The sequence below is a fragment of the Mizuhopecten yessoensis genome, unplaced genomic scaffold (assembly GCF_002113885.1).
Source record: "Mizuhopecten yessoensis strain PY_sf001 unplaced genomic scaffold, ASM211388v2 scaffold3151, whole genome shotgun sequence".
Taxonomy (NCBI): Eukaryota; Metazoa; Mollusca; class Bivalvia; order Pectinida; family Pectinidae; genus Mizuhopecten; species Mizuhopecten yessoensis.
In genome coordinates this window covers 190,243-203,612 of record NW_018404901.1, presented here as the reverse complement: position 1 = coordinate 203,612, position 13,370 = coordinate 190,243, and the positions used below count along the sequence as shown (strand labels likewise).

Genomic DNA, 13,370 nt, shown 5'->3' with positions numbered 1-13,370 from the left:
CTGTTTGTCAGCCCCATTACAGTTCGCTGTTTGTCAGCCCCATTATAGTCTGACTGTTTGTCAGCACCATTACAGTCAGACTGTTTGTCAGCCCCATTACAGTTCGCTGTTTGTCAGCCCCATTATAGTCTGACTGTTTGTCAGCACCATTACAGTCAGACTGTTTGTCAGCCCCATTACAGTTCGCTGTTTGTCAGCCCCATTATAGTCTGACTGTTTGTCAGCACCATTACAGTCAGACTGTTTGTCAGCCCCATTACAGTTCGCTGTTTGTCAGCCCCATTACAGTTCGCTGTTTGTCAGCCCCATTGTAGTCTGACTGTTTGTCAGCACCATTACAGTCAGACTGTTTAAAAGCCCCATCACAGTTGGACTGTTTGTCAGCCCCATTACAGTTGGACTGTTCTTCAGCCCAATACAGTTGGACTGTTTGTCAGCCCCATTACAGTTGGACTGTTTGTCAGACTCATCACAGTCTGTCTGTTTGTCAGCCCAATCACAGTTGGACTGTTTGTCAGCCCCATTACAGTTGGACTGTTCTTCAGCCCATTACAGTTGGACTGTTTGTCAGCCCCATTACAGTTGGACTGTTTGTCAGCCCCATTACAGTCAGACTGTTTGTCAGCCCCATTTAAATCAATGGACTGTTTGTCAGCCCAATCACAGTTGGAGTGTTTGTCAGCCCCATTATAGTCTGACTGTTTGTCAGCCCCATTACAGTCAGACTGTTTGTCAGCCCCATTACAGTTGGACGGTTTGTCAGCCCCATTTAAATCAATGGACTGTTTGTCAGCCCCATTTAAGTTGGACTGTTTGTCAGCCCCATAACAGTTGGACTGTTTGTCGGCCCCATCACAGTTTTTTTCTTGATAAGCATAAACACAAGTTGTCATCATTTAGCGAAATGGTTGAGTAGGGAGAGGCATTTCTTGGAACCAAATTGTTAAAATTGTAAACATTTAATGCCAATATTGTTAAACGTTGGAAATGATGATAAATCATGGATACAGTGACGTGTAAATAATGATATAACTCTTACAAAGTCTTTAGAGTATTTGGTTTGATGATACTTGAGTTGTATAAGCAATCCTATTGGAGATATTTACGCTATATCTACTAGCTACCATCTTTTACTGGGAATCCGGTATGATATAATCTCATTCTGCTACAGAGTTATCTTGCTGACATAATAACAAACCCCTATGTGATCTTATAATTCGTACATTTTGTAATTTAGAAATGTTTGGCACGTGATGTATATTTTGGCAGTCCCTGTGTGCATATTAAAGAGGAGATAATACCTGGGTATGGTCCTTTGGGATCCTGCCAACAAGATATTCGGTTATATAGACTGATGTCTGAGAGTCGTTCATGTAAATGGGAAATAATTCATTTCATGTTTTTATCTTGACACCATGAGGAATTTTATTTTCATTTTCGCTTTTCTCTGTCTTTCTCATTCATTTCTCAGCGTGTTATGAGTTCAACATTTGTAATACCCCATGGAGTTCACAGCCCCAGATAGAAACCCTCCTGTTTTTTATGTGGTAGCTATATAGCACTTGGACAGAAATGTTTATCTTGTCTGTAAAAACACAGTAAAGAATGATGAAGCTTAAACTCATTAGGCCTGTATTGGCTCCAGCCCCCCCCCCCCTGGGCTATGTAGAAATAGATGTGCATCTATGTCAGATGTAAAACAAATGTTTATTACCTAATTTGTTTTGACAATACAACTTGATAGCAAATATAAAATTCACGATGGTATCCAAGAAATGGAACAATATCTAACAGACATTCTAACCTCATGTGTGGTAAAATAGAAATATAACATTCCAGGGGTGGAATTTAAAAAAATCGGTTACTGGTCCAAAGGGCCAGTTGAAGTAAAAATATGCTGGTCCTGTTTGAAGTGCACTGGTCCAGATAACAATTAAGGGCTGCAGGTCTGATTGAGCGCCAAAGGTACTCCATACTCTTCTGACCCCCCTCCCACCAGAAATGTTGAAATCTAGAACTCTGTGGTACATTCTGGGCTTAAAATAAAGCTTTTAAAATGTGCTGAATTTTTAGATAAATATACAAGATATCTACTGGCCAGGAGGGATAGCTTGTTGAAAAACCTAGTGGTCCACCCGCAAAACCAATTGCCATTGGACCAGCGGTTAGTTCCCTATATGTGTTAAATATCGTACTCTCTACAGTATTTATCTGTACTATTTCTGTGATGGCATGTTTTTTTGAAGAATGTTGTACACAAATTGTCCTGGCTATTTAATCTGTTTCCTGGACATGCTTCGACAGCTTCCTGTTTGTAGATGAACAGCTGTGGTTTTTAGCTACCAGGAAATCTATTTGAATATATATGTATGTATGCTGTGTACGTTTTTAATCTAAATATGAATTGTGTGAAAAAGTCTCCTGAAGAATTAGAGTAAACAATGGCGTTGTATATTTCCATATACGGTATGGTTCCGCATGAGTTATATGTAGCTTTCTACATGTATCTTCTCCTCTGATCAATAGCACATATAAAATGTCCTTTAACCATTTCTGTCTTATGAGAAATATGTAGATGGTCACAGGGACGTGTGTGTGATATACATATTTTTACCTTATGACGTCTTCTTACCATTATATACATGGTCACAGGGACGTGTGTGTGATATACATACTCTATTCTTACCATTATGTAAATGGTCACAGGGATGTGTGTGCGATATACATATTCTTACCTTATGACGTCTTCTTACCATTATGTAAATGGTCACAGGGACGTGTGTGTAATATACATATTCTTACCTTATGACGTCTTCTTACCATTATGTAAATGGTCACAGGGATGTGTGTTAGATATACATACTCTTACCTTATGACACTTCTTTCCATAAGAGGTTCACAGGAAAAGATTTGAATTGTTTTGTACAAGTGGTTGTTTTGACTTGTTTGGTTGATGGCACGTTTGTTAAACGCTTCAATATTGGTTATTATTAAGGGAGACAAGTGTGAAACAGGTACAGCATGTAAGGCAACACACATCCTTAACTCCGACTCCATATTTCGTTTAAGTTTGATATGGTGTGTTTTTTACAAACTGATTCTAAAATGACGATGTTTTTTGGTGTCTTTCAGTTCCCTCAAGACTGCAGCTTGCGGGCAGGGGAGCAGTTATACTTACGAAATGAGCAAAAGCGATGTTCACGTGCCAGTGACACCTCAAGTGCGTACTCCGGGTCCGACATGATGCAGTCGTCCATTGACGACCAAGAAAATGTTGATGCGGACCTTTCCGGACTCCAGGAGAGCAATGTTGACCTTGACTCGGATGAGGAGGAAGGCTACCCGGAATCGGAGGTATGTTTGTGTCAGAACTTGATGGTCAAAGGCTTAAAGCTTTATTCTGGTTTCAGATTTATAATTCATGTCCAACTGTGACAAAGGCAAATTTTACAAGGCATTCTTAGGTTTGTTAGGTGAATTTTTTGGCAGCGATTTCTAGAAAGTTTCACTAAAGATAGTCATCAGAATTTTTAAAAGCAGCAAATGTTTTAAGGGGAGTTTTCTGAAAATTATTTTGATAACTGAAGATTGTCTGAAGAATCTGGGAATGCAGCTCATTTTTGTACTAAAAAGCTCTATATATTTGCAGTTTTCTGAAAACTATGTCATTCACTGAAAATAGAATTCATAATCCCGGAAAGCAGCATGTGTTTGACATATTTATATAAAAACAAAGCTACACCCTATTTAACAGGGGGAATGACTAAGTATGTGTGGTTGAAGTAGGGAGGTCACTGTGGTCTGTCTCGCTACAGTAAGAGGGAAGATGTATAATTTTGTACCGTGACTCTTAGTCTTATGTATACTAAACCTTTATCTGGGGCTCAGCTGCTGTTTTTCGGTGTAAACACCGTTGTTTTTATACTCTATGTACACCTATAGTATTGTTTATCGCAAACGGTTCGTCACCCACATGTAATGTGATGAAAAATCAAAGGTTACTGTGCAATCACATTAATAGCATGTTTTGTGTAGAATTGTAAACAGTAGGACTATAATGTTGTATTGTGAAAATAGAAACACAGTTGTTCATGAAGCAAATACGTTTCCATGATCAGAAACTGAACAACTGCATCATAGATAGGACAAAGTCCTGTTGTCGTCATGTCATTTTTCCTGTAAAAATAATATTGTGACGATGGTAATTTTCTTATAAAAAAACTATGGTAAAATGATCTCTGGACTGGTAAACTGTTATCCTGACAATGGTAATTATAAAATCTCATTGAGACTATGGTAAAATTTAATTGAGCTTGTGAACTTTTATCGTGACGATGGTAAAGTCTTTTTGAGACTATGATAAAATCATTTTTAGACTGGTAAACTTTTATTGGGACGATGGTAAAGTCTCTTTGAGACTATGGTAAAATCATCTTTAGACTGGTAAACATTATCGTGACGATGGTAAAATCTCATTGATACTAGTAAAATGATCTTTGGACTGGTAAACTGTTATCGGGACGATGGTAAAATCTCATTGATACTATAGTAAAATGATCTTTGGACTGGTAAACTGTTATAGTGACGATGGTAAAATCTCATTGATACTATAGTAAAATGATCTTTGGACTGGTAAACTGTTATAGTGACGATGGTAAAATCTCATTGATACTATTGTAAAATGATCTTTGGACTGGTAAACTGTTATAGTGACGATGGTAAAATCTCATTGATACTATTGTAAAATGATCTTTGGACTGGTAAACTGTTATCGGGACGATGGTAAAATCTCATTGATACTATAGTAAAATGATCTTTGGACTGGTAAACTGTTATAGTGACGATGGTAAAATCTCATTCAGACAAAGGTGAAATCTAATTGCCATGAAGTGCTTTTTATATGACATACATGTATATACTTTTTATATGACATACATGTATATACTTTTTTATATGACATACATGTATATACTTTTTATATGACATACATGAATATACTTTTTATATGACATGCATGTATATATTTTTTATATAACATTCATGTATATACTTTTTATATAACATACATGAATATACTTTTTATATAACATGCATGTATATATTTTTTATATAACATACATGTATATACTTTTTATATAACATACATGTATATACTTTTTATATAACATACATGTATATACTTTTTATATAACATACATGTATATACTTTGTATATAACATACATGTATATACTTTGTCACCCACGCTGAAGTGGATTTGTTTTACGTAAGAGAGGGAAGAAAGGACAAAATTAATGGTGGGCGTTTAAATACAAATTCTGAATGGAGATGAAGCTGTTGAAAACTTTCGTTTTATCAGTGTCCGATGACGATACAAGTTATTTTTGAGGACTTTCCACTTACAGGTCTTTTGATCTCGGTCTTTCCTTTCTGATGACTTCCTGTGTAGGAAATATTGTCGTTTCCATGTGCACCATGATACAAATTGCGTTGGCGTAATGATGTTAAGATTATTTGTAATTTGACGAAAAAGCATCTTAACAAGAACATCTTTGTTTATATTGGCAAGTGTCTCTAGTTACATCAGGTTTTAAAAAGATACAGAGAGTTTGAACGGGTTTTCCTGACCAGGATATGTACACTTGACTAAGTAACTGTTCGTTGATTATAAGATATTTTGGCAGTCATCATTGATGGTTTCTTAGCTTTGTTATAGGGATGTAAAGCAGTTCAATCACAAATAGTACTTGATCACCACATATGATAGTCTCATACAATAAGAAATTGGAGATTATTTCCACAAATTAATGAACATTTTGTTTGATGTTTTCAATAGTTTGATAACAAAATAACAAATAGGATCTGGAGCATGGATTTTTGGGGAAGTGATAAAATATAACTTTATGTAAATGGTTGTTAATCAGGGGTGAAAATCATGGGCGTTTTTGTTATTAAGCCAATGACTTTTTTTAAACAAACAGCTAATTAAGGAACTTTGATTTTGATGGATTTATTAAAACAGACAGTTCATAGACTGCTTTGTTCTGTTGATCAAGAATCTGGGTGCTATCAGCAAAAAACCAATTTGGAGCCACTTTTGGACGTTTTGGTAGGTCTGAACAGCTAATCTGAACTGTCATGAGGGGTTGGTTGATTGGACTGGTAAAAACATTTACAGAAATGCAAGAAATCTGTTTGTGAATTAAGTTGCGACGTTTGGTATTCTACTTTTATACAAAGCTTGTAGTACCAGCTTTCAATGTTTGTGAAGGGGACAGACTGTTGGCGTTTACTTGTCGCAGTAGATGGACAGTTACTGAATTTGTTGTGTGCACATCAAAGGCGTTGTCTTCTATAGTCGTTGCATGTATTGAATTTTTCCAATTGAAAAAAAAACGGAAGAGAATTATTTCGCTGAAGTTTTGCGTATTAAGTATATTTTGGTGTTATCTGACCCGATTGGTTTCTTATGTTATGTGTTAAATGTTTGCAGTTGCTCCGTGATGCGGTCCAGGAATGTCTACAAAAGGACCCCGCTGATCGAACCGAGGATGATATCGGAACTCTCCTGGAATTCATCCAACACTTCAGAGTAAGATGGCAGGACAACACTTACCAATTACTATGTTTCCGTTCTTTAAATAAAATTGAGTTTCCTGTGATATTTTTGTAAACATTTTGTGAAGGATATCGCAAGGTGTAAAATCAGTACTCATGGGTAGCGACATTGTGAACTTTGGCGTAGTTTCATTTGATTGAATACACAAGAAAGAAACATTATATCAGATATGGAAAAAAAAAAGAAAAAAAAATTCACATTAAAATTCACAGAAAGGGAAAATTTGAAGTCTTTGATTTCCAATTAGTAGCAAAAAAACAGAGAATGTTTTACTGTTAGGAACAGAATTTTGGACTATGATTTTGTATTATTTTAAATATTAGATAAATTTTTCAATAACAAAACTTCTACAGCATTGACACTTTTGTATTCATTCATTTTCTTACAATATAAGGCATGCGATGGTATGGAATTTACTATTTAAATGTTTGTTATGAATCTTAAGTGAATTGTTAACTTATTTGTGTATGATTCGCTAACTAAAGAATTGATTGGTATATAACATGAGAAGGATTTGACCAATTACATAACAACTTACCTGACAGGCGTTTGCCAACATGACGCTACCTATCCGGCGTGCCCTGTGCTCGGTGATGGTGTTTGCTGTGGTGGAGAAACAGGGCCAGATTGTGATGAACCATGGAGAGGAACTCGACTCCTGGTCAGTCATCCTCAACGGTCAGGTGGAAATTGATTACCCAGATGGAGCTGTAGAATTCCTACACATGGGTGACTGGTGGGTTGACCTTACTAAATATCTGGTGTATTGTTACTTTTGCTTTCCATATATTTTGCTTTGTGTGATTTACATATCAGTCATTTAGCAGTTTGAACCATTTTTACAACATTACAATTTTTCGAACATAAAAAAGGATATGTATGTAAATTTATATTTATTTTTTATGCAAAAAGATTGAATTTTTTCTAGATTTCCTTTTAAATGGTAAATTAAAGAAGCTGATAACCTGTGACTCCTCCCCGAAAGTTGCACCACAGGAAAACAATTCTTCTTTTGATATTTATATACAAATTTTGCACCATGCTGGAAATGATCTTGTTCGCTGGGGTTTGTTATAAGTGTATTGAATAATGACCTTTCATGCCATTCTGGAAGTGACCTTTTGTTATATCATGTAATGACCTTTGGTGTGACCTTGACCTTACAGTTTTGGTATTACGCCAACGATGGAGAAGCTTTACCACCAGGGGGTAATGAAGACAGTGTGCGATGACTGTCAGTTTGTGTGTGTGGCTCAACAGGATTATTACAAAATCCTACACCAGGTAAGCTCGTCAATAGGTATATTACAGAATACTACACCAGGTAAGCTCGTCAACACAAATATTACTGAATACTACACCAGGTAAGCTTGTTAATACAAATATTACAGAATCCTACACCAAGTAAGCTCCTCAACACAAATATTACAAAATACTACACTAGGTAAACTCGTCAACAGGATTATTACAGAATACTTCACCAGGTAAGCTCCTCAACAGGGTTATTACAGAATACTACACCAGGTAAGCTCATCAATAGGGTTATTACAGAATCCTACACCAGGTAAACTCGTCAACAGGATTATTACAGAATACTACACCAGGTAAGCTCTTCAACAGGATTTTTACTGAATACTACACCAGGTAAACTCGTCAGCAGGATTATTACAGAATACTACACCAGGTAAACTCGTCAGCAGGATTATTCCAGAATACTACACCAGGTAAGCTCATCAACAGGATTATTACAGAATACTACACCAGGTAAGCTCATCAACAGGATTATTACAGAATCCTATACCTGGTAAACTCGTCAACACAAATATTACAGAAAGCTATACCAGGTGAATTTGTCAACACAAATATTACAGAATACTACACCAGATAAGCTCGTCAACAGGTACACAAAAAAACAGAACTTCACCAGGTTCATCAGGTAACTCTTCAACTTCATAAACATCAAACTTATAAGTTTGGGGGAGGGGACTTCTTTAATATGTAAACTTTAAAAGAAGGTTTATGATCAACTTCCTACCAGGTAAACATATCCTCAACGTTAAGGTTAACAGGAAACAATTGTTGATAAGGTATTTGATCATGCTTTTTTTCCCTCTGTCATAGGGTGAGGAAAACACACGAAGACATGAAGAGGAGGGAAGTATTGTCCTTGTGACGGAGCATCGGATATTTGACGGGGGAAACAGACGTGGTCATATCGTGATCAGGGTAAAGCTATATGTAGCACTTGTAGAAGTCTTTCAGAATCAAGCCACTGAATTTTCTTGATAACTTTTCTTTATGTGTGAGGCCTTTACCATGTTGTATACATCTTATTACCACTTTCTATTTATGAATTGAGACATGAAATTGAAATAAGAATAACGGGCAAAGTTTAAAAAAAAAGGTTGACAAAAATCGTTTTAAGGACATGTAATTAATGCGAAACAGACGTGGACTGTTATTTCAAACCGGTACAATAATGAATACTATGCAATAGAAAGATGGGATGTGTTTTCTTAAAATGATCGATTTTATCAACAGATAGATATTGCTTTGGCATATTCTGTACATATGAAGCCTGCCAGATGGCAACTCTGAGCCTGATACAACCTGCCTGATCAGATACATTGGTTTTAGTGTAGTGTTCTGTCCATCTAGGGTACAGCGGAGCGTCTCATGCAGCACCTAGTAGAGGACCATTCTGTGGTGGACCCCACATACGTCGAGGACTTCCTCTTGTGTTACCGCATGTTCCTGAAGGACCCGTCGGAACTCTCCTCGCGGCTAAAACAGTGGTTTGAGGATCCAGTACTTCGGCCTAAAGTAAGTTGACTGCATCATTTCCTGCTCAGCAAAGAGTTGTAGAATTAGTTATTTCTATCAAATTTCACTGATCAGGGGATATTTTGGACTTTATTTGTGTTGACCTTATATTAATAAATATTAGATGACAGACATTTTCTTCTCATCCTCAGTGGTTGGATCATAAACATGTGGAGGTTGGTGATTTGTGATATTGACTCTGTGTTACTATTTTCAGAAACAGCAGGTCAATTTTCACTTACGACGTCATTGTAATTGAATATCACAATGCTATCAGCCAAATGCAGTGTTTTCTTCAGGACAATTTTCATAATTATGTTGGTTTTTTTTTTTAATGGTTAAACATTATTTAGCATCTCAAAAGTAAGGACTTTTATTTTGGTGAATATGTGGTTATATGGATCTGAAAAAGTGATATTGACCTCGACTTCATCTTGGTTAGTAACGTTTTTCAGGTCTATATAACAACATATTTACCTCAAAATAAGTCCATAATTAATCAATATTATCAATAGATACTGTGAAAAAATTGTGAATAATGGGTTGTTTCAGAAGTTAACTCTTAACCCTTTCACCCCTATGTAACTTTAGTAGACTCTACCATGCATTGATCTGGATGAGTCCATTATGGTCTACAGTGGTGAAAGGGTTAAGGGGGGTTTGGTAAAAATTAAGTTCTGTCAGTACACTGATTAGCATGTTGTATTTCTTTATGGACATCAGTTGTTAAACTCTACACTTTCAGGTTACCAGGGTTGTACTTCTTTGGGTGAACAATCATTTTATCGACTTTGAAATGGACGCTTGCATGTGCGACTTCCTGGAGAAGTTCGAAAAACTCCTGGAAAGGGAGGTAAGTCTTTCAGAAAACGTGTGCTTTGTAATTCTGCTCCCATCAGTTGTTGTGGCCGATTGTGTTTCTATATTAAATGACATATTCATCTCTGTGGGTGTTGTTAACGAGGATTTTAACATTAATTAACTCAGAATGTCATCGGGGAAAATATACATTGGGACATGTATTATGTAACCATACAGATTTTTTGTCTGACTTTAACCATTAACAGATCTGCTCCATACGTAAATCAGAACATCATGTAGACGTATATATAAATCCAGGTTGTACTCTATATCGTAATCAAGCTTCATTGCTGATAAATAAAAGAGAATGGCAATACACATACTGTAAAATGCTCTGTTATATGTACCGCTTGGTTTCATATTTGACATTTTCATTCATAAGAGTGAACATTTTTTTAAGGAATTTTATTGATTTAAAGAAAGTGAATTTTCATTCAAGACCAACAGCAAAAAAATTAAACTTGAAAAACGTTATTCATCAGTTGCAATTCACCAGTGCAAAACATATACATGGCAAAAGACTTTATGATCTCGCGTCACATGATCAACTTGCGTTATATGTATATGATATATATTTCAGTTATCGTCTGACGTAAGTGGTTTGAGTAAACAGTGATTTGGAAACTTGAGGCTAATTGGTCAAATGTAAATCTGTTTCAATGTAAAGACTGAACTTTCAGTTAGAAGTCAAACGGCTCAGTGATAAAGCCTGTTGACCACAGCTCGACTTTCCTGGTCACTGTTCAACAAAGTGCTTGGCAAACTATGACACTGCTTAAACAGAGATTGATTCATTAGTAGAGTTAGCGACAGTGAACTTCTGTGCTTTTGCTTTTGATAAAAGAGATTTTGCTGCTGAACCTTGCAAAACTAAATTATCTCTCTATGTCTATAAAATTTTGGTGTAAATATATATATAAGACAAAAAACACATTCTGAAAGATTTAGAAAAACTTGATTCTAGAAATAATGAAAATGGTTATATTAAACTTGTTAAAACATGAATGTTATAATAGCTCTTGGTGCCATGATTTTAACATTTCATTAAAAAACAATTTTCTGTTTGTATGATGTATAGAACAAGTATTTTCTTAACCAGAAAAACTTTTTACTTCCAGCCCGATGTATCATAAAAAAATTCGCAGGATTTAGTTATGTAGCATAAATATTTTTGCAGGATTTTAGTTATTTAGCCTGAAAAACATCCAATCCAAGTATCTGATTATCTTAATTACAGATAGATGTTTCAAAGAATTGTTCAAAACTTTAATACTTGGTTTTTTTTCTGGATAAGCGAAAACACAAAATGTCCTTGTTTCTGATGATGTATTTGAAAATTTTCATACCATAGATAATGGAAAAAGAAAAACACTGTGGAGCATTTAAATTTTATGATACAACGGGTTATAAGTGTATCTTAACAGGCTAATGTGTAACATGCCTACAAACCTTTGATTATTAACCAGACCATGATTGGCCAATCACGGCTACTGAACATAGCATGTGCGGCGAAGGCCTGCCCTCGTACAGTGACACTAACACGGGCCACGAGGGAGGAGGTGCTTCATTTCTCTGTCTTAGGGGGACAGGAAAGGGGATTTGGCATCTTCATTTCTAAGGTGGAGAGGGCATCTAAGGCTTATGAGGCTGGCCTCAAAAGGGGTGACCAGGTAATAGAAATTATATTCCCCTCTTGACATGTGTCTATGTTTGTGTCATAAAGTGGACCTCAAAAGGAGTAGCTACAGGTAAAAAAATAAAAAAAAATAAAAAAAATAAAAACATGGGTGTCTAATGGCTATTCTTATAACTGCTGTGGATACTGGAGGGCAAATTAGGGAAATCTAGTCTAATCAATGGATACTATTTTGTATATTTTGTTTTTGACAAAAATATAAGATCAGGAGTACAGGAGGAAGAAGAATCTAAATATTTTGTACTTTTGTTATTTCATAAAATATCAAAGGTTTAGAAAAATCTCAAAAGACAATTTCTATATGAAAACTATTGAAATGCTTAGTCTAGAAAATCAGATAGTTGTGTTTGCTATTGTGATGGATCTTCAGTGTGAACACGCGATTGTGTTGTACATTCTGTTTAGAATGATTAAACTTCAACTATTGTTATCAAAAATTACTGTTATCAAATAGCAGCATTTTGATTTTGACCCAAGAAAACAGGCTCTATTGTGTTAACTGTAAGTCTTGACATTTGTTGTTGAATAAGAAAGTATCTCGGATAAGAATATACCACTGTGACGTTTGTCTATGACATTACATCCCTTTGTCCCACCAGTAACAGTTAGACATGTATTTGAGAATAACTGCTCTAATAGGGGTGTGGTTTGAATGGTTTTAATGCTGTTGCAACATTATTTCATACACGAGATTTTAGCAATATTAAAGTCTAAATCTGAACCTTGATAAGGGAAGATGTGTTTTTTTAAATGTGTTTTTCTGTTAAAGGATATTTTGTAATTGTTTGAAGATTATTTTTTAAATTAGAAATGTGGCTAATTTCGTTCAAATTCAAATTCTAAGAATCTGATTTAGATAATTTGCATGCTTCTTTTAAAGTATTGATTTCTGTATTTCTTTATTAATTTATCAAGACTGCAAACAAACTACGGATATAATTATTTTTTGATGACTAGGATAGGAAACAGGAATTGTTTGCTTGGCCTAACATCTGTGTTGTGTGTTGTGCTCAACCTTTCTTTATTCTATGTGTTTTCACCTGTTCTTTATCCAGATTTTAGAAGTGAATGGCAGTAACTTCCTAAATGTGTCGCACAACAAGGCCTTAGAGACCCTAAGGGGGACAACTCACCTGTCTGTCACAGTCAAGTATAATTTACGAGGTAAGGGGGGATAACTCACCTGTCTGTCAAAGTCAAGTATAATTTACTAGGTAAGGGGGACAACTCATCTGTCTGTCACAGTCAAGTATAATTTACTAGGTAAGGGGGGATAACTCACCTGTCTGTCACAGTCAAGTATAATTTACTAGGTTAGTGGGGACAACTCATCTGTCTGTCACAGTCAAGTATAATTTACTAGGTAAGGGGG

General features: G+C 35.7%; 1 protein-coding gene across 15 annotated transcripts in view; it reads left to right on the top strand.

Moving 5' to 3' along the window:
* The window catches only part of LOC110447077 (rap guanine nucleotide exchange factor 6-like), a 136,323-nt gene that overhangs the window by 83,240 nt on the left and 39,713 nt on the right, over positions 1-13,370 (top strand). For 12 of the 15 annotated variants that reach the window (XM_021492503.1, XM_021492509.1, XM_021492505.1 and 9 more), the window contains 10 exons: positions 3,133-3,354; positions 6,493-6,591; positions 7,164-7,354; positions 7,785-7,902; positions 8,740-8,844; positions 9,277-9,441; positions 10,187-10,294; positions 10,883-10,894; positions 11,769-11,972; positions 13,054-13,162. In XM_021492503.1, the coding sequence (XP_021348178.1) occupies positions 3,133-3,354; positions 6,493-6,591; positions 7,164-7,354; positions 7,785-7,902; positions 8,740-8,844; positions 9,277-9,441; positions 10,187-10,294; positions 10,883-10,894; positions 11,769-11,972; positions 13,054-13,162 (1,333 nt within the window). The remainder of the gene's footprint in view (positions 1-3,132; positions 3,355-6,492; positions 6,592-7,163; positions 7,355-7,784; positions 7,903-8,739; positions 8,845-9,276; positions 9,442-10,186; positions 10,295-10,882; positions 10,895-11,768; positions 11,973-13,053; positions 13,163-13,370) is intronic. The other 3 variants (XM_021492515.1, XM_021492502.1, XM_021492507.1) reach the window with 2 other exon arrangements.